Here is a 24,351-nt window from a genome sequence, read left to right as displayed (position 1 = left end):
GCCGCAGGAATGAGACAACTGAGGGCAGGAGCAAGGGAAGGGCAGGAAGCTGGTGGATTGCTTCAGCCACCTTTTGACAACTTACCCTAAGTCTGCCTTGCTAAAACTTTTCCACATCACATACCAAATATTAGAGGTTTATTAGAAAAGAAGCCTCCCATGCATCTTCTGTGGGACCTCCTCACCAGCAAGTTACTGGCTGTTCTGGGTTGAGTGGGTCTTTGGTGAAACAAAGGCATCCCTATGAAAACGTTTGCTTCCAGAAAGTAAGTGTTTCATGGTTCTTTTGTTTGAAAGACTGTATTTATGGAATATTTCCTACTGGGCCCTTGTCAAGATTTTGTATTTTGCCTTCCCTGGTAAAAGTCTTTGTAAGATTTTCCTTTTAGAACGAACCACAAACTTGTCTTTCAAACTTAAACAAAATCTCTGTGCAACTCCATCTTACCAAAGCTACAGTTCCCTGACTTCACACTTGCGAGCACACACTGCCTGAGAGGAGGCTCAGACACCCAGTTCACTGCCTTTTTTTGAGTGAAAAAGAAAATAAAGAAGTATTTTCTGTAGCATAAGGAAAAACTAATGAAAAGAAGAAAGCGGAAATGCTGAAAAGGAGAAATTTGACACATAGGATGTAAAAAGTATTAATTCAAATTAAAATCTGATTAAAACCTCTACCTGCAACTACTTTCCAACTTAGCTATTATTGCTTACTGTCAGTTGGAGTAGACTATGTTTCTTCTGGCTAACTTCACTTTTATTAACAATTCTTCCAGGCAAGCCTGACCTACCTGTATATCCTTACTTGCTTCATCCCAGGGCTCTCTTGGCAGAAGTTTTGGCAGTAAGGAACCGAATAAGCCCAAATTGTGTGTATGAGGTGTGAATCAACTTTACTTCAGTAAGTTCGGAATACCTTGCAAACTCATTCGGCACTATTTACGCAAGGTTTTCAGCAGAGTTTACTTTTGAAGTAAATATTAAAGTGAAATGAGGTACAGCACTATCTTTGAATGCAGAGCATTATTTTACACCTCGTTAGGTCCATTTTTCCTACTAATACAGCAGTGGCAATTGGACAAGCGAAAGACTGATGGGATGAACAAAAGCGATGTTTCTTTCTTGAGCGTGCCAAATCCGTTCTGCAACTGTGGCGTTCAGAAAAAAAAAAGAAGAAGAAAAAAAAAGACCCCAAACCACATGGCAGAAGCCAGGCCTCCCAAGGAAAACCTGCACCACAGCAGTTTGCACAAGCTCGTGCATGTCTTTATTTAATGTTTCAGATCCTTCTTTCCCTTGACATAAGAAGGATCGTTTGTCTGTGTGCAGCTAATTTACTGTTTTATTTAGTAGACTTCCTCAAGGATATAGGCAAAATATTATAATTGTGGTTGGATTTTTTTCTGCTTTTGAAAATTTAAGGATTTTATAAATGTTGAGAACGACTTGATCTTGTTACTTAGCGAGGCTTTTATTAATCTCTTTTAAGTAACGACTCTAAATGATTGTCTTGGGCCCTGCTGGTCCCAGCACAACCTTATGCTGTGACAACAATCATGAAGGAACTGTTGAGAGCATGTGTCTGAGATGACCTGTGAGAATAAATCGTGTAGAGGAGGAAACTTACTCTTACTCACGGCTCCACACAAGCTCCTGACCCCTTGTCCGTAAGATTTAAGAGTACTACAAAACCCGATAGTATCAAGATTCCTTTCTTTAGGGGTATCATATGGCAAATGGTTCAGGTGGTACCTCCCATCAGTCCCTGCATCACATCTCTGGTATCAGCTAAGGGTGAATAAATGAACATAAGAAAGGAGTCACAAACTGTGAGCTGTTCCACACAAAAATGTGCACAAGTTTCACGGATGTGTCAATACTGTAGATTTCATGATGCTCTGTTTTGACCTAATGATGACAATGCTATGGCTTTTGAGTACCCCTTCTTTTTTTTTTTTTTCTTTTTCTTTTTCTCTTTCTTTTTCTTTTTCTCTTTCTTTTTCTTTTTCTTTTTCTTTTTCTTTTTCTTTTTCTTTTTCTTTTTCTTTTTCTTTTTCTTTTTCTTTTTCTTTTTCTTTTTTCTTTTCCTTTTTCTTTTTTTCTTTTTCTTTTTTTCCAGAGAAGCTTTGCAGTGCTGTTCCTTCATACCCTGTTGATTTTGCTTGCAAGAGTAAGATTTAGCTGCTGATACAGGATTCTAAAAGGCTTGGCGGTAACCAAGTGAATTAAACATTCCTCTTCCAGCTGCTGCTGTTCACAACACTTTTGACAGTTAAAATACATCACACATTCTCTTGTCTTTTTAATATAAACAATTAGTATTTTAAGTGGAGTTCAGAACCAACCCCAAATAGAAGGATCCAAACAGGCAGTTCAGATAGGAAACTAAGCAGTGTCCTAAATTTATATGAAAGCAGTTTGTAGTCAGTTCAGCCTATGCCTCACATACTGTCTACTGCAGCACATTAGACAGTGAAAGCTCAGAAACCAGGTGCTTGTCCTTTGGGGATGAAGGCTTCCTTTTCCTTCTCAAAATTATTTTAGCACAACTTTTTATCTGAACTTTGTAGTATGAAATGAAAACTGAAGGGGGAAAATTAGAATAAAGTATTTTTGTTTTCATATAATAGAATTTTTATATAATAGAACATTTTAGTTAACTCAAGACCAGTTTTGGAGTAAAGCTTGCCTAAAGATAATTTTCCTTTTTATTTTTTTCAATTCTGGAATGAAGACATTTGAAATCACAAAACTCATTGAAACAAACAAAAAAAATCTGGCCTCTCTATAGGTTTGCTTCCTTCAAGCTGACGTAAACCTGAAGTAACAGAAGGGCTTCAATGCAAGCTTAATTTTGGTATAGAAGCAACATTGTGAAAATAGTAGCACTCTTTGTAGTTTTAGGAATTCTAACATGATCTCTGTGAAATGCGATTTGCTAAATGAGAGTAATATGCAGTGCCCTTTTTACACCAAGTGTAGTGCTGCGTGTTCTTTCCAAATATTTCGATCTTTGTTTCATCAGTCAACAAAACAGTTTGTCAATACCACTGTGGAGTGTCAGTGTGCTCTTTCGCAAACTTCAGGCGTGCAGCAATGTTCCTTGAAGTAAGCAGCAGCCTCCTCAACATGATCTCTGTGAAATGCGATTTGCTAAAATTTATTTCCTGAATGAGAGAATTTTTAAGAAACAGGTCGTAAACTGAAAAAGCTCCTCATTCTTTACAAAAGGCACCCATATAGTATACATATCTAACCCCATGGTTTTTTTCGGTCTAGACGATGTGTGGCTCCATAACAGAGAGGAGGTAACATTCTGTATAATATTGCTTCACACAGGTGGTCTTGAAATTCTCTGTACCTAAAGTCAAGGCCCTTGTGGGTATGAGGATCTCTCTGGAGACCTCTCTGACAACTTTTCCATGTCAAAAGCTAAGCGTGCACCTCCGTGTAAAGCTGAACCAGGGCTAGCTATCATTTAGGACTAAACCCCTGTCACTCGGGGTTGTTTCTTTACCTCACTGATGAGTCTTTGTGCTCTTGGTGTCTTTTTGACTGGACACCCACTTCTTGGTAGAGCAGCCACAGTCCCAAAGTGTCTCCATTTGTAGATCTTTGCCTGACTGTAGGCTGGGGAATTTCCAAGGTCTTCAAAATCACTTTGTAACCCTTTCCAGCTTTATGTAAATCAACAATTCTTGTTCGTAGATGCTCTGAAAACTCTTTTTGGCAAGGCGTGGCTCATATAAGCATACATCTTGTGTGACGCAAACTCAAAAACCTGGAGTGTTTTTTATAAGTCGACATAGCTCTAGTCCACACCTCCAAACTCATTTTCTTAACAAGACTTCAGGTAGCAGTTTTTTCGAGGTCAACTCAAAGGTTCACTTTTTCCACTAGCATTTTGAATGTTGAATAAGTGTGCTCAGTAAAGACATGGAGGATCAGAATTGTTTTTGTCTTATTATTTTAGGCACGTTATATCTGTCAATACTCTTGACTTAGATGATGGTTAGATCACATTTTATGCCAAATTAATGCAGAACATCATCAGATTCCAAAAGGTTCACATACTTTTTCTTGCAACTGTATTAGTGTGGGTGAAATGTTTAATATTAGGCTTGTTAGGCAGGAGTCTGAATTTTAGGTTATAAACTTTACATCCGTGACTGTACCTGCACCTTTACTTGTTTAGTGGCTTCGTTGCACTAGGCCCTAAGGGGTCTACAATGGTACAAATAATGAATCATAAATAAACAACTTCCCAACTTTGTGGAAGGAAGCAGGACAATTAATTCTTCTAAAATAGTCCCCTCAGACCCACATGGCAGCTTTTACAGCTGTCAACTCGTTTTGCACCTTTAAAGAAAAAAAAGGATCAAGGCACAGGGAACAAAAATGAAAACAGCTTCAGCTTGTTCAATTTCCTGTTTGTTTAAATTTGTCCTTCCTGACATGTGGATTCATCACACTCCTTTCCTGATGACTACTTCATTAGATTAGTTTAGGTAGCTATTCAGAGGGATTTTTATCTCATGACTCATAAAATTCTTGTATTCCCCTAAGAATTTCCTGTGTCTGAATTGAATTTTTTGTCTTTGTAGTTTTAGCTAGACTTCTTGAAGAAGTTCCTTTCTAAATGATTCTGCTTTTGAGGTCTCCAAGTAGCATCTGAGGAACCAGCTCAAAGCCTAGTTCCTGCTTTTCAGGAAAACTGATTTGTGCCAGCACTTCACCTCTTCAAATTTTAATCAGAATTTTTTCTTGACCTTTTTAAACTCTTCCTTTCCTGACCATATTTCCCCTTGTTGTTCACGCCCTTTCCAGGTGTCCAGTTCGGAATATTTTTGTCCAGTTCTGAAAATACACCCTGGTGGCTCCAAGTGCAGCCTGCAAGCCTGTCCCATCAGGTTTTCATCACTCGCTATAGAGCAGAGAAAATATGGTTACGAGTATATTGGACCACTTAGCAGTCGATAAGAAATGCCTTTATATATCCCTTCCCTGTCTTTATTTTAGTCCTTTCGTAGGAAGGTGAGAGCCAGGTTAGGCTGGAGCCCTGGTGCATGCTTCTTTGAAGGGTTCACTGAATTGAAGGTAATGGTTTTTGGCATGTGAGCTACAGAAATGTAAGGAGTGACTGCAGTGCCCGCTCCCCTGCTTACACAAGAGCTGCCTCTGCCTTCATTTCCCTCGCTGTGCGAAATGATGGCGTTTGGCCATCCGAGCTCCTTTGAATGCCTTTGACCAGAAGGAAACAGGCGATGGTATGGTATCGTGCTTGCTTTCCAAAAGTCTGGGTGAAAAAGCAGAAAAAGAAATTGGTAATTCATTCTGGTTCTAAGTGTCACTTCTCCTCTTCTGGATCACATCATTTGATCTGCGGCTGGAGCTGCTAGGCTGGTGCCCTGAGACACAGCTTTAAAATAGCCGGCGTGTGTATTTATTTGTAAGGTTACTGTTCCCCAGTATATTTGCTTATGAAATCAGCAGGTGGAGACAACAACAAGGCTATTGTGCTGCATGCCCACTCCTCGCATCTTGCCGCTCCAGTTTTCTCTTGCACATTGGCCCATTTTCTTTTTCCCATGATTTCTTCATCATATTTCTCTTCTTGCTTATTGCATCGAGTTTCTTTTCCAAGCCAATTCTCCTTTTCATCTATTTCTTTGCCTAGAATAGTGTAAAAGAAAACAAGACCCTGAAGTGAGCTGGATGTTCATAAACCAATATTATTTGTCTGTAAAAACATGTAGTGAGTATAAGTGACTTCCAGTGTGACCATTCATGCTATGCTTACTTACTGATGCTCACCGTTGAAAATAACTTCCCTGTCTTCAACAGTTTGTGCATGGTACATTTGTTTTGTTTAAATTACTTATTCAAGTAAAAAATATAGTAGAAGGCTAATCCAGAAGAAAAAGAAGAAATCCAAGATGTGGTCCTGTAAGGAATAGCACAGGCACTGGAACAAATAAGAGACCTTTGCCGAGCTGATATGTGCAGCAGCCACATTAGTGCTTGCTCAGTCCTTGGGAGATTCCAGAAGCAAACTGGGCTTCCCCCAGAAAAGCATTAAGGGAGAACAGCTCCTCATGAGGTCGTTTTCAAGTACTTTGCTGTTTCTTTCCTTGGGCTGTATTACTGGCTATGTAGTATGGCTGTGAAAACTTTTCCTTTGAAATTTTTCTTGAAAAAAAATATTGGGTTTAGCAGAAAGGTCGTGCTTTGCTTTAGAAGCCGTAACAGAAAGCAAAACAGGAGGTGAACATTATGATCTGAAATATGAACTTTCCCATTTCAATAGTTTCAGTTTTCAGAAGTTTTTAAAGTACAACTGAGGTTTTCCACAGAAAACTTAAAGGAAAAGGAGGAGCATGGGGGAGTGTGTGTGCACATGTATATTGTTTTTGTCAGGCTTTTCTGTGAAGAAAGGTCTTTATTTTCTCCTTTTATTTGTATAAGAAGTTGTTAAAAAGATTTAAACCTCCCTCCAAACCAATTCTAACTCCAAACAATCTAACCCTGCAAGTCATTCCTTTTTTCTTCTTTTACGATTTTTTGCAGTGCCTTTGCAGATGCCTGTTGCATCCTTTTGTGCATGACAGCATGGTGTTCAGCCGTGTATTGTAGTGACAAAGTCTTAGCCAGAGGACAATGTAAAATTGCGCTGAGTACCAGGTCCAGCCTGGCAGAAGTACCTCAGGAGTCTTGGCATGAAGCTGCAGTGAGTAGCTTCTGCCCTTCCCAGGTGAAGAAGGGCTTCATGGCAAGGTTTCTTACAGGCCTTGATGAGCCTGTGGCTCATGATGAGATGTTCCTGCACTGGGATGAAAGTTCTGCTCTGGAAATGTGTCTGTTTTAAGGACTAGCTTAGTGGATAAGCTGTGACATTAGGCAAAGAGGAGGGCTTTGCTCTCCACCACTTCATGGTGGCATCAGAAGGAGCCGTACCCCAGCTTCCTGCAGGGCCGTGTTCTGTTGGCAAAGGGCTCTTCCAGCAGACCTGGTGGTTTGTGGCTATGTCTCTGTTCTGCCAACCTTTGGCAGAAATTGCCATCTGTTAACTGCCCCAGCCTTGGCCCGATTCCTGACAAAAGCTTTCCTTGATGGCCAAAAAAATTATGACCCTTCTTAGTTATTTGTGACCAAGTTCCCTCACCAAGACATATCATTCGATATCTAAAGTAAACAGAAGAAAGGAGGCCCTCAATTTTTTTTTTGTTTTAGTTTCTTTCCCTTGTTTCAGAACTTTACAACTGCAATGAGAGCCTGTTTGTCCAGCTGTAATGAGGAGGGTGGTTGTCTGCTAGAGCGCTCAGTGCTGGAGGCACTGTAGAAGGAGGATCAGTAAAAGGAATATAACTGCAAAAGGAAGACAATACAGGCTGCTTTTTATTTTTTTTTAGTTACACATTCTGTCAGAATTCTGCCTATGTAGTTTCAGTTTTAATGTGTAACTGAGTTCTGGCTGTTCTTTACAAACTTCATTTCCCAGACATGCGGAATAATACCACAGGAAAAAATTTCAGCAAACAAATTGTGGATGTGCATTACTTGAAACACCCCGTGACAAATTTTTCAAGTATGTACTTCATCTGTGACTGCTGTTCATTTCAGTGCCAGATGCTGATTATTACAATGTTTCATTGGCTGGTTTTTCTTTTTTTACTTTCTCTGTGAACACACTGCACTAGGATTCCAGTTTTGTCAAATCACTTCCATCACAAGGCCTGCCAGCTCTACCGCTGTCCTGATTTACTCGTCCTGTATGAAAGCTTCAGTTTTTTAATGAATTGCACAGATAGCAGAGGCAGACCAATTTCAAGATATTTTGCAATATGTGTTTTACTAATACTGCTTTTGGAAGGAAAACAAAAACATTTATTTGAAGTTGAATGCTTTGGACTGAGGTTACTAGGTCAACAGTAAATTTTAAAAACTATTTGAGACATTTATTGATGGCATTTAAAAATTATAGCTTAAGGTTACACTGCTTCACACGGTTCTGTTTGCTTCCTTTGATGCTGAAGATCTACAGCTGACTTATGTGTAAGATATATTTTTAAAAACATTAGCCATGATTTAAAGTAACAAGAGACACTGTTCAGATGAGGGAAGAAACCCATCCTTTGGGAGGAAGTGAGTTAGGTTCAGTAGTTTTGTTGAACCTGAACCAAGAAAGAAATCAGTAGTAACTTAATCTTTGTAAGAAGACATGAGGAAGATCCCAGCTCCTGCCTATCCATTGATTTTAGCAGCAGCCCAGATGTTGTAGATGTCTGGAGTGTTACAGAGGAAGGCTCTGAAACAGACAGCTTATATTCAGCAGTATTTTGGAGCACAGTGAAAGGACTAAGGAAGCAGCTAGGGCAGTAGTGATGTTCTGATATAGTTATTAATTGATAAAGAGAGCAGGCCCCTTGCTTTCGTTGCTCGAGAGACATCAGGGGTATTCTTGTTCTGAAAAATTCAGATGTCAAATGAAGTTGTAGATGCAAAGTTTCAAGTCTCCCTTAACAATAATTTTAAACAAATATCACCTCCTCCCACTAACAAAGAAATAAATCTGGATCGCATATACTGTTTCATACTAAGTTGTTTTGATGCTCAGAGTGCTGTAGTGGGAGAAAACAAATACCACCTTTATTTATGACTTTCACTTTTTGTATTTCTTAAGTGAGAAACGTAAAGAATAAAACAGATGACATTTGTCTCGTAAAAGCTGCTATTAGAAGTTCAGTTGTTTTGTAAAATTCCCTTTCCACACTGTTCTGCTAGAGTGGTATTTGCCTGCTGTGGTAGTCCAGCTTTGCTGTTAGAGGCAGGTAGTGTGGTAGAGGTAAGTCCTTTCTTTACTTTTCCTTCCAAAATTAAGCTTTGTTTTGTCTTTGTGTTCCCTGCTGCCAACCCAGCTACAACTCCCAACATGCTGCATGTTCTGCTGAAAAACAGTACCATGTCATACCTCCTATATCTGGGTGGACTGTTTTCTTTCCAGTGGAACACATGTCTAATGTAAAGCTGTTTGCTGCTGAATAAAAATATTTCTGTGCCTGATTCCATTTCTAGCTACATTTAGGTGAATTAGATGAAGCTCCACTGAAAGTAGTGTTACCTGATGGCAAAATATTTGTAAGTAAGAATATTTATTATCCATTCATCATCATGGAGGTATTATGAAAAATAACTCAGGATGTTAGCCCAAAAAAGCCCTATATCTGCACAGGCATTCTACAAAATAGCAATATGTCACTTTGCAGTTCTACATTAAACTTGCATGTGAGAAGTTACAGCTGTGGATGCCTGTGTCTTTCAGATTCTGTTTCAATAAACCTGTGAGAAAGAAAAAAGCAAAGGCCCTTCAGCTTTACAGCAGTTTCAAAGCAGAAGCTTTATTACCTTTTTTTTAAATCCTATGCGCTTTATGTTTTTACACAGACATCGCTTCTCAGTGAAGATAAATGATGAGACTCTACCTTAAAGAGCCTTTGGGTTTTCATTAATCCGCATTAGGTTAAAAGGGAATCAGAATTCTAAAAATACAGCACATCAGAGAAACAAGGTATTTTTCAGGTCAAGGTCCTCTTTTCCATCTGGTGCCATTTGGTAGTTTTAACATCTTCCATCTCCCCCTACTTCTCCATCTGTAAATAACTCACTGAAGTAAATGCTTGGAATATTTACAACAAAGAATGATAGAATGCAGGTTGAACTTAATCTCTTTGGGATCTAAAATTAAAAACATAACTACAGACATCGCAGTTATTGAAAAACAGTGGAGGTTTCCAGTCCGCAGGTGTATAAAATGGGAATAATGTCAGAGCATTAGATGCTTTGGGATTGCAATAGTGCTGTTCAAAAAAAATGTCAAAAGGAATATTAGTTCAGGAAAGGGGAAAAAATAGCCTAGCAGGGCTGATTTTTGAAATTAAATGAAAACTTGTCATTTTGCTTCTGCAAATAATTAGACTCATATTTTAACAGTTGGATGTCTAAGTATTTGCATCCATTCATTATGAAGTTGGAGGTTTAACTACAACAAAATGTGTGCAGACTTGCAAAACTGGAAGGAAGTTTGAGATGCTTCTAAAATTGATCAGTTGGTCAACACCCAGATTGCTTTCCAAAAGTTTATGGGAACAAAATGTCTTTTTTCTTGCATGAGGTCAGCATTACCCCAAGAAAGAATCCTGGAGCAGACCACAAGATAAGGTGCTTTGTAACTTCCTGGGTTATAATTATAGAATCATAGAATGTTTTGGATTGGAAGAGACCTTTAAAGGTCACCTAGTCCAACCCCCTGCAGTGAGCAGGGGCATCTTTAACTAGATTAAGTTGCTCAGAGCCCCATCAAGTCTCACCTTGAATGCCCACAGGGATGGGGCATCCACCAGCTCTCTGGGCAACCTGTCCCACCCTCAGAGTAAAGAACTTAATGTGGAAAACTCAACCTATACCTGCTGGGGCTTCATATGTCTACCAGAAATGTACAAAGGGGGCTGTAGGCACACTGTGTGCTGTCACTGCCTTACTTGGGCATTGCAACTCCTTTGGCATCTCGATTTAAGAAGGAGACAAGCTGTCCAGTTGTCAGCTGAGACAGCTGTGTGCCCACTACCTGTGGTGTTTTGGTAGGTGTAGGGGGAGGTGTCCCGCTCAGGCAGTTTGTTAGTAACACGGACTCAATCAGGTACCTAGAATAGGAGGTCTGAAAGAGAGGAAGAAGATGCCTCTTTTGAATAATTTGAAACCCTGTGCCCGGGGCAGCAAAAAGAGCATCCAGCATAGGCTACCAAGCCTAACATTTCTCTTCCTCCCTCCTCCTCAGTGTTGCTGCCCAGGGCAGTACCAGGATATCTCTGCTCTGAAGAAAGCAATCTTGGATGGAATACCATGATCCACTGTCTCCTCTTTGCCAGAGTAGGGACTGTTATTAAAAACAAAAGATTCTGTTTTGGTGAGCGGGTGTTGTACTATACAGCTTTTACAAAATATTAGGGGAATGTCCCAGAATGAGGAAGAATGGGACATGAGTCAGTATGTGTGACACCCAGCAGCATGAGATCCTTTCTATTACTAATGCAGGATGGAGCGGAAACGATCTGTCAGGAATGTTCAGTTTACACATGATTTTCACTTAAGTACTTGCCAGAAGAAATTTTCATTGCTTTATTTAGTATACGTTAGATCCAAAAAATGATACTTGCTTTATAGCTGAAAAACTCCATGGATGACTTATTAATGTAGCAGAAACTGGCCTTTAGGACATAGCGGCCTGACTGCCATGTAAAGGGTCATTAGAGTGAGCACAAACACAATAGACTCTTATTTTAAAGACCTTTTATATTTCCAGTATGATGTGAAGTGATTGTGAAGAGTGAGCTCACTTGAAATGTCTATAATGTGATAAAAATTGCTGTTACTGTTCCGTATTCTCCTTCAAACTAAACTTTGCGTTCAACGATAAATGTGCTCACAAATCTTAGCTGCTGTTCACACAGACAACAAAAAAAAGAAAAAAAAGTGCGAATGTCATTTGAAGTTGTTCATTCAGCTGGGAGACAGCCCCCACCCCCATCTTGTCTCCTGCAATTACCCTTTGCCTCTTTCCTCCAGCAGCTATTTCTTTCTAGCTGTTAGGTTTTTACCATCTTTCAAAAAGCAACGTCTGTGCTCCTGCTGCCCATCAGATGTGGTGAGCTAGACCTGACCGAAAGCCATCACCTGAGGAGGGTTGAGTCTCGATGCCAGGGTTTGTAAAGGGTCTCCTCCAGCGCTCAGTCTCTGCAAGAGCGAGGGTTATATTTTCTCTCAGCCTAGCAGAAGAGATCCAATATGATCTTCTTCCCTAGCCCCGTCCATTCCTGCAGAAGTATGGCTTTTCCCGGTAGCCTCCAAAAGGAGTCTGAGAGGAGACCTCATTGCTCTCTACAATTACCTGAAAGGAGGTCGTAGTGAGGTGCGAGTTGGTCTCTTCTCCCAAGTTACTGGCAATAGGACAAGAGGAAATGCCCTCAAGTTGCACCAGGGGAGGTTTAGATTAGATATTAGGAAAGATTTCTGTACCAAAGAGAGGTGAGACATTGGAACAGGCTGTCCGGGGAAGTGGTGGAGTCACCATCTGTGGAGGTGTTCAAAAAATATGTAGACATGGCACTTCAGGATATAATTTAGGGGTCATAGTAATGTTGGGTTGACAGTTGGACTAGATGTTTTAAAGGTCTTTTCCAACCTTAATGATTCTCTGATGTTGTAGACTTCAAAGACAGGCTGAAGCTTTAATGCACCACTAACAGCAGTCTCAAATGTAGAGTGAGGCAGCCAGGTTGCAGCCTTACAGCAGAAAGGAGACAGGTGGTCAGGAGGACAGGAGTGGAGGAGCAGCAGCCACTGAGACCACAGGAGAAACAGGCTGGGACTTGCAAAGCGGAGGCCACTGCTGGATCATTCACTACTTAGAAAGACAGAACGATCATACAAAGAGTCCACGGGGGTCTGGATGGCTTTCTACATCACTTGGAGTTGCCTGTTGTGCATGCAAGCAGACTGCTTCGACAGCTTGTTCCTGGCAGCTTTTGAAGTAGAGAAAACGGCCAGAGAAGGCTTAACAAGCTATCAAATGAGTTTTCCACTTTAGCTCAGGAGAGAGGAAATGAGACAGCAAAGGAGGATTGATTTTCTGGTGAATTTGGCTCATCATCTCAATGAGCAGTTCACTTGTCTTCCTCTCAGGGTCACCAGAGTGACAGCATGTCTCGCTGTGCCCTTCAGGACCCTTTCTGTTGCGGGGCTTGCTCAGTTTTCAGTCAACCCTCATGGAGTACTAGTTCATCACAGTAGTGCTGATGCCTGGCCCATCATGTCGCTCAAGAAGAGATAGCTTGACTGACAGTTAAAAGTCCACACTGTGGAGGCACAGTGTGTTTCCTAGTCTCTGTCCTGGGGACCATGTGTGGCAGTGGTGGAACCTCTGGAACACATGTCATGTGTAGCTTGAACCAACGGCCTGAACTGAAGTCACTCCAGTTGGGTGGTACAAGGGCTACTTTGGGAGGACCTTGCCTGTTTATGTAGGTTTCAGTTGACTTTGTTTTTTAAAAGTGCATGGAGTGCATCCAAAGCAAATAATTTTTCTGTGGTGAATCTGAAGACCAAAAAGAGAAGTCTGGAGGAAGGAGGATAGATGGTCTTTCTTTAATGTCAAAGCTGACATAAACGTGTCTCCTCCAAACGCTTCTCACAAGATATTTTTTTGATTGTTTCAATCAAAAAAGCCTTTGAAGCTTCCTCCTTACTGCTGTTACGGAGGAGGCAGGCTTGCCTTTGAGCATTTCTGCAGCGCTGAAGAGTGTTGCTCCTCCAAAGGCTTTCACACGATCAGGTAGTTGGTTGCTCCAAACAGCTCCCTCTTAGGAACTTCTCTGCCATAGCACAAGATAAAACTGGTATGTCTGTTTTGCACAATTATTAAATTTAAAATAAACTAAAAAGGCTTCATTGAAAATATTCTGACCAGCTCTGTGTAAGGCCTCAATTTTTTTTAGACAGAGGCCCAGCTAAGAAGATGATGAATTGCATTGGAAAGGAGACACCAATTAGGAGACATCAATTTTTCTGTCAACAGGATAACCCCTTTTGCAAAACTTGTCATATGTTTATTCCTTTTCTGTTTGTGAAGGTACTTGTTTGGCAGGAGTGTTTTGCATGAGAGGAAGAATTTATAAATTGTTTTTTTACGGTTGTCATTGCTGTGCCGTGTTGAGTTTTTGTCCTGTGGGATGTTTTCCCTGTTCAGAGTTCTTACTTCTCAGTCTGTCTGCTGTCTGTAACTTTTCCATCTGCAATACTTGGGGGGAAAAGAAATGACTCTGCTTACTTTGTTAGTGAGTCCTGGGGTGGAAACACTTGTGGTAGTAGTGGGCACCTTGGGACCATAGGGAGCTTTGTAATGCCTTCAGGTTGCAGGCTTAAGTTGCTGCTTTATGGGTGTTCTCATAGGGAAGAGAACTACATTTCTGAGCATTTATTTCTTAAAAATGTATGTCTGTTATGCTTGCATCCTAATAAGTATTCTTCCTTATTTAATGGTGCAAGATACAACGGAAGACATGGATTTTTTTCCTGTTTACATGCTTCCTTTACCCACATTCAGCAAACCTGATAGCTGCTGTGCCTCTTTTGCTGTGCAGGAAATTTTGTTCACTTATGGGAAGTGGTATACATCCTTTATTCATCTGCATGCAGTGATTCACAGCTGCTGCTGTGTTTCTTAATAGCTCTTTGCAAGTCATTTTATGAAATCAGTAGCAAATGCTTAACAGATATTAGAAAACATGGAAGGATATGTGCACAAATGTGTAGTACACAAAGAGCAAGAGCTGCCTGTGCATGTTATATTTGGCAAGAGACTGAATGAGAAGGACGAATAGCCGGTGGGATTTCAAGTGGGCACTGGTAGATGTTGACATGACCTGAAAGCCTATCGGGGGTTTTTTTATGTGGGAACCCAGCTTCAGGAAATAGAACCTATGATGACAGGTTTTTTGAGGGGCAGCTGAAAAGTTACAGCTGTGTAGTGAGTGTCTACTGGGACACCAAATAGGCCTGTGGTTTTTTACCTGTGTTGTGGAAAGGGGGAGGCTTGGCATGGTACAGCGGCCATTGCTGGTAGATCAGGTATAGACCTCATTGTCATCTGGTGTCAGGTCATGTTGCTCAGCACTCGGCTGGAAGCTGTGTCTTTTGTCCTGGATGCAGACCATGTGCAGACCATCTACTAGTGACTAGTACAGGCATAGTTATGACTGCACCTGTCCCTCTGAAGCACTCATTACTGTTTTGAAATTAGACACGATAGTAGACATCTTGCTGCCTCTAGTGTGCGATGGGTCAGTCTCTGAGCACATCCGTCTGGGTGTCACCATGCCTTGGTGAACGCAAAGGTTAAGGTAGGTTTTGGAGCTCTAAATTGCTACTTACCAACTCTTTTTTTAAAGTATCTTTACGCTGCAAAAGCAAAACCACCTGTGTTCCGTAAAGCCTCCCTGTTTGTCCTCAGGTTGGAATTTGAGGTTTTTTAAACTGGTGGTGAGGCTGAATCTGGATTACCTGAGCAACCACCTTTGTGCCTGAACTAAACTGCTACCACTGCTTGCAGCGGAGTACAGGAATCTCTACTGAGATGGAAGCTAGGTAGCTAGTGGCATCTTAGTCCTTGCCTGTAAGCAACTTCCTCTTTGGTGGGGAGTGAATTTTCTAAAGTACCTAAGTGATCTAGGATCCAAAATCTCCATTTAAGTTATTTCCAGGCTCTGAAGTGAGATCAACATTTTTCAAAGTGTGATTCTGTCTTGCTTTTTACAATGTCATCTACAACAAAGACACCCTCTTTTCTTACTTACCTCATTCCTCTTTTCTTACTTATCTCATTCCTCTTTTCCAGGTTGGCCTTCCTTCTATGATGTGATCAGTCCTGATGCAATTGCTTTCAACGATGACTTCTCCTATGGGATGCATCGAATTGAAATATCCTGCAGTCAGGTTAGTTTATAGCATACACAAACCACTCCGATGGCAAAGGCTGCAAAAATCATTACAGCGTGCTGCACTTTCCCTAAGATTTGCAAACCTTTCAGTTCCATTAAATGGTAATCATTGTGAGAGAGCACAATGGGTCGTAGGTATAACAGCTGGGTGGAACGAGCTGAAGGCACAAAGGGCTCGTTGGAATGTGCGTTGTTGCCTCATGTGAGGTTTAACAGAGCAGATGTAAATGGTTGGACTTGGTGCTGAGTCTACAAAAATTGCCTTCCTGGAGAGGCTCTCTTCAAAGGAGCTCCCGAGCCTGAGCCTGGCTGACTGACTCCACACGTGAGCGGTTGAGAGGGAAGTCAAAAGCAGTGGAGCGACTACCCGTGTGCTGATTCCATCACTGCGCATTACTGTGCAGCCACCCCAACACACATTCCCAGCACGGTCCTAATGGCTGCCTCAGAAAATCCCATCTGCTGTAATAATGAAGTCAATAGTCATTCAAAGCATGCCCAAATTTTCCGTTATCTGTGTTGTTCTACTTTCTCTCATCCTTTGTGCTGCCCTGCTCTCTGTGAAGGGAATGGCGTAGTCATTACCTAGCAAAAGGAGAAGCTGCTGTATTGGCGTTTGGCGGACATGCCCAGCAGCTTGCAGTCCTCCAGCTTCACCTGCTCAAACTCCTCCGGAGAGAAGCAGCAGCTTCATTTGGGCAGTTGGCCATTTGCTGTTCTCTTTCCAGACGGTGTTTTGGAGGGATAACTGATTGCATTCCTTTCGATACGTGCCCTTACTAGTCAGTCGGTCCTCGCATAAAAATGCACAGACTGTGTGTTAAGGTTAAGAAGTGTCTCAAAAAACCCCAAGATTGTCTTTATGGAGAATCCATTAACTTCAGTCTGGCCCAACATGTTAATGGCCAAATCAGCGGGTCTGCTAGTGTGTCATGTGTATTACATAAGTGTAGTTTTTACATTGGTGATATCATAGAATAGAATTGTCAGAGTTGGAAGGGACGAGAAGTGTCTCAAAAAACCCCAAGATTGTCTTTATGGAGAATCCATTAACTTCAGTCTGGCCCAACATGTTAATGGCCAAATCAGCGGGTCTGCTAGTGTGTCATGTGTATTACATAAGTGTAGTTTTTACATTGGTGATATCATAGAATAGAATTGTCAGAGTTGGAAGGGACGTTAAAGATTATCTAGTTCCAACCCACCTGCCATGGGCAGGGACATCCCTCACTAGATCCGGCTGCTCAGAGCCCCATCCAGCCTGGCCTTAAAAACTTCCAGGGATGGGGCTTCCACCACCTCTCTGGGCAACCTGTTCCAGTGTCTCACCACCCTCATGGTGAAGAACTTCTTCCTAATGTCCAACCTGAATTGATCCATCTCTAGCTTTAATCCATTCCCTCTACCCCTATCACTACCTGACATCCTAAAAAGCCCCTCACCAGCCTTCTTGTAGGCCCCCTTGAGATACTGGAAGGCCACAATAAGGTCTCCTCTAGAAGATCCATTTTAGACTTGGGGAAACATCCATTTCCCTAAATTCCCTAGCAAGTTAGCAATGGGACCAAGGACTGGGAATCTCGTGCTTCACCAGTGATTACTGGCACCATCAAAAATGCAACCTGCTCTCTTCAGCTCTGCTTATTAGGCCTGAATAGAGATAAAATCAGCGTACTGCCAATCTCCTGTCTGCTGATGCTGTTCGAGAGATGGGCAGAGCTCCTGGTTTCATCTGAGAGAAGCCCAAGGCAGCCTGTGGTCGGGCCAAGGAATCTGGGAATGTCATTTACCTGTTGCCAAACAAAATAGCATTAGCAGACCTGAGACCAGCAGTCACATGCAAATGCCATAAAATTCAAGTAAACCCAAACCCTGAATTTAAAGCTTAAAGAAAAAAATACAACGAAGGTTGCTATATAATCCAATGGCAACTTCCTATGAGCTAGTCCAGCTTCCTGGAGCAATAACCCCACAGATGATCAAGTCACACCAGAAAATAGCTTGAGGAGTGGTGAGCATCTTTGCAGCCACCGCTCAGCACAGTTAATACCACCACATTGTGTATCCATAACAAGACCATTTCCTTCCCTCCTCAGAGCCCTAGGAATGTGAATCACACATGCAGCTGCAAAAAAAATGCAGTTTTACTGCAGCCTGGAAAGCAATGGGATTGATATGGCAGGCCTTGGTAGAACTGGAAGAAAATATCCTCTCCCACACCCAAAACCTTATTAATCTTTTGCAGAAGAAAAAATAGTTGATTTTTCTTTAAAAGTCCTTCCACCTGTCCGAGAGAATAAAAAACCCTCTCTTCTAACATTCGCCATTGTAGAAAGCAAGCACTGGTGGAAAATTGCTGTAATATTTATCAAAGACATCCATGGGATTATACTAGAAATAACTTCTACAATTTTTTAGAAACACATCACTCTGGACGTATTTAAAAGGTCGATGATTAGTGACAGGTAGAAGTTAATTACAAATGCATTCAAGGAATACTGTAAAACTTGTTGCATCTTTTTTCTTTTTTTTTTTCTTTTTCCTGCTCAAGAGTCCTTTCCCCTGAGGTCTCCCTAACTCTTATTTGTACCTGTACAAATCAATAAAAGTCTGTGGCCACAGAAGTACTGTTTCCCCATTGATAGCTCAGACCCAGCTACAACAGCTGAGTGTAAGCTGCTTTCCATGCCTCTCAGCAACATATTAGAACCAGGAGGCTTGGGAGATCCAAGCCTACCGAAAGCTAGGAGTGACTCCCTCTTTCCTGCTCCCAGACACATACTTCAAATGCTTTGCTCTAAGCGTTTCACTGCCCCAGTGCATTCTGCCCAAAGTACTTATGTGCAGGGCCACAGCCAGGTTGTTTCTTTTTGGGAGGCTTTGCAGACACATATGTATGTCCTAGAAAAATGGTCAGCACCTATTATATGTGGGGAGGACTGTAAAATCAATTCCTCCTTTGTACGCTCAGCTGACGGCCAGGTTTCTTATACTGTGATAAAAAGGATTGAATTACATTTCTTTTCAGAGTGGATGAATTATAGAGTCCCCTACAGAAAGAATCGCCACATAAATTTTTGGTGAGGGGTAATCTCAAAAGGTAACAAATTTTGCAGTAATCCAATCCTGGTGTGATTCTGCCATCACAAGAAGGTGTAATGAGACTACTTTGGGCTCTCACACAGCTTCTTGGGTTTTGTGAAGAAAACCTTTTTGATAGATTGTCTTTGTCGTCTGTATGTGAGTGTATTACTCCTGCAGAGCGTTTCTCTCTATGGTTTCTCCTGTTCTGTTTCTGTCCACTGGAGAGGGAATGATTTATCTTTGGTTAAATGTTAATCTGGAAAAGATCAGTTTAACACTTCTATCCAGAAGGTTTTGAAGCATTCTTAATTGAGATGAGATGATTTAATTAGAATGCTGAACATTTAGAAAAATACTCTCTCTGCGACACTTAAGCTTTTTTGTTTTTTTTTTTCCCCAAGGTATGGAAAAGCTTTATGATCAGGTAAAATGAGTCATTGTGAGAGACCTCACTCTCAAAAGCCGCTCACGTTTTCTGCTCAAACTGCCTAAAAACAGCCTTCAATCTAAAGGAAAATGAAATAAAATAAGCAGTGGAGAATGGAGGAAAGGGTGGCAAGACAGCAGTCTTTCAGGAACAAGACTTGGAGCTTTGTCTCCTCTACTTCCCATGAACTTTCCTTTTCCTTATTTGCTATGTTTTGTCTTCCTTCCTTTCAAAGCTCAGCAGCTACTGCTTAACCCAGAGTAATCCATGCCTTCCCATTGCCTTTGGGAGCTCGTCCTACTGATACCACAGGCTAGAAGGGCCCTCATTTGTTATGAGGGTCCTTCCTGGACTACCGTGGCTGTTTCAGCTACACTTCTCCGGGAGCAAGGATCCTGCCCTGGGATGTGGCTGCGTGGGTGGGACTGACAGGTGGGACCCCTGAGGCTTCACATGCCCTACCTGCCCTGCTCCCAGAGTCAGTGAGGATTATTGGTTCAGCTGTCACTTAATGAGAAGAGTTTCCATCCCTCCTAGCTGGCATGAGAACCTCCCCCAGCCTCTTAGTCTGTTGAGAGTTTAACCTGAAGCCAAGACTTTACCTGCTCCTACAGACACCCTTCCTACTGTTTTGGTGAATTAAAGGCCATAACAGCAGGAGAACATTAGCAACACATTAACTGCAGGGTAGAGATTTGCCATTGCTGACTCATTCACAGTTTGGAATAATCAGTATTGTCTCTATGTATTTGGGATACTATGAATTAATTAAATGTTAAAAATTATTTGCAGCCTTTAATTTTTTGCTGTCCGGCTGCGATCCCACAAGCAGCTCTGTGATCTCAGTTACACGATTCCGGCTCTCACTGAGATCAGCCATTGACTTGAAAGGCCAAGGCTCTTTAGTAAAGCAGCATGACTTTCCTGTTCAGAATAGATATTTCTCCAGTGCAAGTTTTTATTTTTTTTTATTTCTCCTGGCAGGCTGTAAAAATGAGCTCGTAGAACTTAAGTGACTAATTACAACAAGTTCTTATTACCCGAAGAAGTTGTCAGCCATAACGTGCAGTGATTGTAATTCTAATTTTTGAACAGGGATCAACTGGATCAGCTTCTTCAAGATATTGTACTCTTCTGCAAAGCAAGGCACTGTTACCTTTCTTACAGACAGGAGCAGTAGTGTTCACCCTGAATACAACTGCAAGTATCTGAGGCTGAGTCACACAGAACAGAAGTGTCAACAGACTATCTGTAGTTTCGTATTCCTTACAAAAAGCAAATTCAGCATAATTCCTAGTTATAATTACTTCTAGTTAAAAACATTCAGAGATGTTTTACATACCTTCACTACAGGTCTTTTTCAGTCACCTGTCCCTGTCTCTTATATACTACAGAAAGTAGTGTGAGATGAGTTGTGGATGAGCTCCATCCCTTCCAGGGGCAAGGAGCAGAGGTGCACCCAGAATGGACCCTTATGCTCAGAAGAGTGCCAAGCTGTGGGGGAAAAAAAATGTATGAGGGCACCTGAATATCTTCTTTGCTTTAGGTTGTTGCCATGATCACCAGGGAGTTTGGTGTTTTCTTACCGAGGGGTGCAGCAGATGTCTGCGGGCTGAGAGCCCAGAGCTGAGGCTTCTCCTTTCTTACACAGCTATCCTCACAGCAGTAAGTGAAATGTAGGCAGTACCGCCCTCACCACTGTGTTTTTAATTGAGCTCCCGCGGTGAGATCATTACAAAGACAAGTAGCTTCTTGGAAATAGCAGCCCAATCAAACAGGTGCGGTGGTACAACAGGAAGCACCCAGGAAATTTGGGCTTGAAGTCTTAGGCACCCATGGTATCTCAGAAGATCTTCCTGGATCACTCCTGCAAATAATTGTAGGTTATAAGCCCCACCTGAAGGGGCAATGTAGGCACCAGAGTGCTTCCTTGGCAACAAAGCTGGTGAAGAGTCTGGAGAACAAGTCTTACAAGGAACAGCTGAGAGAATTGGAATTGTTTAGTCTCAAGGAGAGGAGGCTGAGGGGAGACCTTGTCGCTCTCTACAGCTACCTGAAAGGAGGTTGTAGTGAGGTGCAAGTTGGTCTCTTTTCCCAATTAACAAACAATAGCACAAGAAGAAACTAGTTCAAGTTGCGCCAGTGAAGCTTTAGAGAGGGTATCGGAAAAATCTCTTTACCAAAAGAGTGGTGAAGTGTTGGAATGGGCTGCCCAGGTAAATGGTGGAGTCACCATCCCTGGAGATGTTCAAACAACGTGTAGACATGGCACTTCGGGACATGGTTTAGTAGTCATGTTAAAGTTGGGTTGATGGTTGAACTTGATGACCTTAGAGGTCTTTTCCAACTTTTATGATTCTGTGATTCTGTGAAGTGACTGATAGTCATCATTTAGCGCCACGGTGTTGCTATCAAGCTGCACAGAGATAACAATGATGCTCTATTGTATTTTGTTTCAGTGTGGTGCTCACCTGGGGCATATTTTTGATGATGGACCTCGCCCAACTGGCAAACGGTACTGCACAAACTCTGCTTCGTTATCTTTCAAGCCAGCAGACAAGAACAACGCCGGAGAAGGCAGCAGTAATGCCAGTCCTGCCCAAACAGGCAAACCAGAGCTGTAGGATGAAGCAAAGCCTGCAGAAAACAGCGCTGATCCCACACAGCTTACAAGGAATGTTTTCTAAGTTGCCTGCTCTCTTATATCCTAAGAATATTTAAATGTATGAAAGCATTTTGCACCATCCTTCTTCCTCACCTTTTCAGAACTGAGGCCTTGCCTACTGGTGCATCTAGTATACAATTGGATTGAAAAATGCGTTGACTGACACCACAGGTTTTCTTTTCCTTTCTTTTCTTTGAGATCACTTTGGGGATTCCTTAAATCGAGAGGCTTTGGCATCGTTAGTTATTAGTTTCTTAGTGCTGTGTTACTGCTCTAGGTTTGAACGCTGTTCCTTTTTGTGTGGGAGACGGGACTTGTGTTTATCTCCAGTCTACAGGAAACTTCTGGGCATAAGAAAATCCTGAATTCCTAGCACATCTCTGCTCTGTTCTGACTTGCCAGGCATGTAGCCTTTGGTCATATGTATTCAGCCATCCCCCAGCATCAGCCGCACCCTGCAAAAACTTGCAGTTATGGCTGTTCCTTCCCAACCGAGAGAGATGGATGAGATGTAAAGCCCGTCCTTTGGCTAATTTGCTGCCAAGATTTGAAGGGTGTGGTTGAAAGGATGCAAACACTGTCTCAGCATCTGTTTTCCCCCTTTGTTTGGTATTTAAATCAAGGTTTTGACTGGTAAGGCTCACTTTTGCATGCTACTAATGAGGCTTTGTCTTTTTGTGGAGGCCTGGTCAGCAACTGTAACTCAAATCTGAATTAAAGTTGAAATCTGCAGGGGGTAATTATATGGACAAGTGCAGAGATAAACTTGAGAAGTGAAGTAGATGAGGGATGACACCAGGCTCTTTATCTTGTCGGTTGCTACAAGGATTCAGAAACACAAGAGTTTCTGCTAAAGCGGAGTTTAGGAATGAATGTGACAGAAAGAGGGAGACCCTCCTGAAGCATCCACTTTTAAAGATTAGCTGCTCTGGATGCATATTGCCTACAAGGCCACAGCCTTTAATTTGAGCAATTGGTGTGCAGGACGTGAGTGAGGGAGTTGGTTTAAAAAAATTAACTTGAAAAAAGCCTGTCAAAGCTCCGGAAATTTTCATATACCAAAATTTGCTGTCCTGCAAGATGTTTTTCACAGCTGCTTTTAGTTTTTGCTGAATAACAGTTTGCCTAGAATGGCACATAATACTGTTCTTTAAGCTATACTACACACTGTTTGCTAACACCACTTTGCCTTTAAGCATTGACAGACGCAATGAATATAGTATTTACTTCCATCAGCAAACTTTGTGACTAACATGTTTGGATCCAATTTTATTTCTCATAGGAGCTAAGCAAGCACTGATTTTTATGGAAGCAGGATTGAGGTTTTTATGTCAGTCATAATAAACATATTATCCAAAGTACAAACATCCTTCAGTTAAAATACAGGTGCTGTAAAATACGGAATGGCCAGAATTGCCTTTCTTTTAGGAACATAAGAAGCGCATGAAAAAAGCATACAACACCTTCACATAGATGCAAATAAGGATGATAAATATTCGGAGCTGAAACACTCGGGCTGTAGCAAGTACCTACTCCCACGAGTATTCTCCCAGATGTCATGCAAGGAGTTGCTCATCGGCTGCAGGAGAGGTAGTGCAGACTGACCTTTGGTGTTTCAAGGTGGTCGAGTTTCTCCTGGTCCCGTAAGTTTTTAGCAATTTCTTCTAGAAGGGCTGCTTTTCTTTAAAGAAAAGTAGGTTTTCTCTACCACATTTTCTGACGTAAACATGAAAAAGACGTCTATAAAAATGTGGTACATAAATGTGGTTTATTTCCAGTTTGCTGTTGGATTTAAGTGTTATCAAATTTCAATATATTCCTGCCGTATGTTGAAGAAATATATTACTGGAAGTTCAGTACCCAGCAATGTGTGCTGTCCTCCAGGAGATTTATTTTTGCAGGATATGGAGTGCAATGAAATGAGTCAATATGGTGAGGTGTATGTGATCTCTGGGAGTTAGACCGTTTAGTATAGGAAATGCATTGTTCTCTGTTGTGCGCAAAACTATACCGCAGCACAAGGTAAGATAATTTTCTTTTTATTGCTCTTAGAAGATGCTAGTAAGGGCTAGTATTGAACTTGCTAGTAAGGGCTAGTAATGAACCCTCCAGGTTTGGTTCAGTCTGGTTGTGGTCATGACAGAGGAAACTTGGGAGCTGAGCACAATGTAAAGAATAATAGAAGAATATTTCTGTATGTTTAAATTTTGCACTGTCTAGATGCTTATGAAAACTGAATGCAGACTGTGTAGAAATAGCAAGCTATATTTTATAATATCTCTATTGTTATTCAGAAGTTTAAATAGCGTACCTTAAAATACCATGTAAGTCACACATGTTATTTATATATACTATATATATATATAAAATTGCACATGTTTTATATATATATACACGTACACACACATATATTATCGAAGTATAATTTTAGCCTTCCATACCTTTTTAATAACTAAAACCTTTCCTTAAGAGGCTTCAATACTTCTAAGAAATCGAATATATGTTTTTCAAATTAAATTTGTTTTCATATATTTGTTGTACACAAATATAAAATAAATTTCTTTATAAATAATTCTGTTCTCCTTCATTATTTATCTGTGTTTATCTCAAGTTTTTGCACCCCTAAC

General features: G+C 41.3%; 1 protein-coding gene across 1 annotated transcript in view; it reads left to right on the top strand.

The window, feature by feature from the left end:
• The window catches only part of MSRB3 (methionine sulfoxide reductase B3), a 62,445-nt gene extending 39,996 nt beyond the window's left edge, over positions 1–22,449 (top strand). Inside the window, exons 5-6 of the mRNA XM_009864811.1 lie at positions 15,446–15,543; positions 21,519–22,449. Coding sequence (XP_009863113.1) covers positions 15,446–15,543; positions 21,519–21,683 — 263 coding nt within the window. The 3' untranslated portion in view covers positions 21,684–22,449. The remainder of the gene's footprint in view (positions 1–15,445; positions 15,544–21,518) is intronic.
• Positions 22,450–24,351: the final 1,902 nt, after the last annotated feature.

Source organism: Apaloderma vittatum, unplaced genomic scaffold, assembly GCF_000703405.1.
Source record: "Apaloderma vittatum isolate BGI_N311 unplaced genomic scaffold, ASM70340v1 scaffold642, whole genome shotgun sequence".
Taxonomy (NCBI): Eukaryota; Metazoa; Chordata; class Aves; order Trogoniformes; family Trogonidae; genus Apaloderma; species Apaloderma vittatum.
Note: the sequence above shows the minus strand (reverse complement) of the source record. Positions and strands in the feature narration are given on the sequence as shown.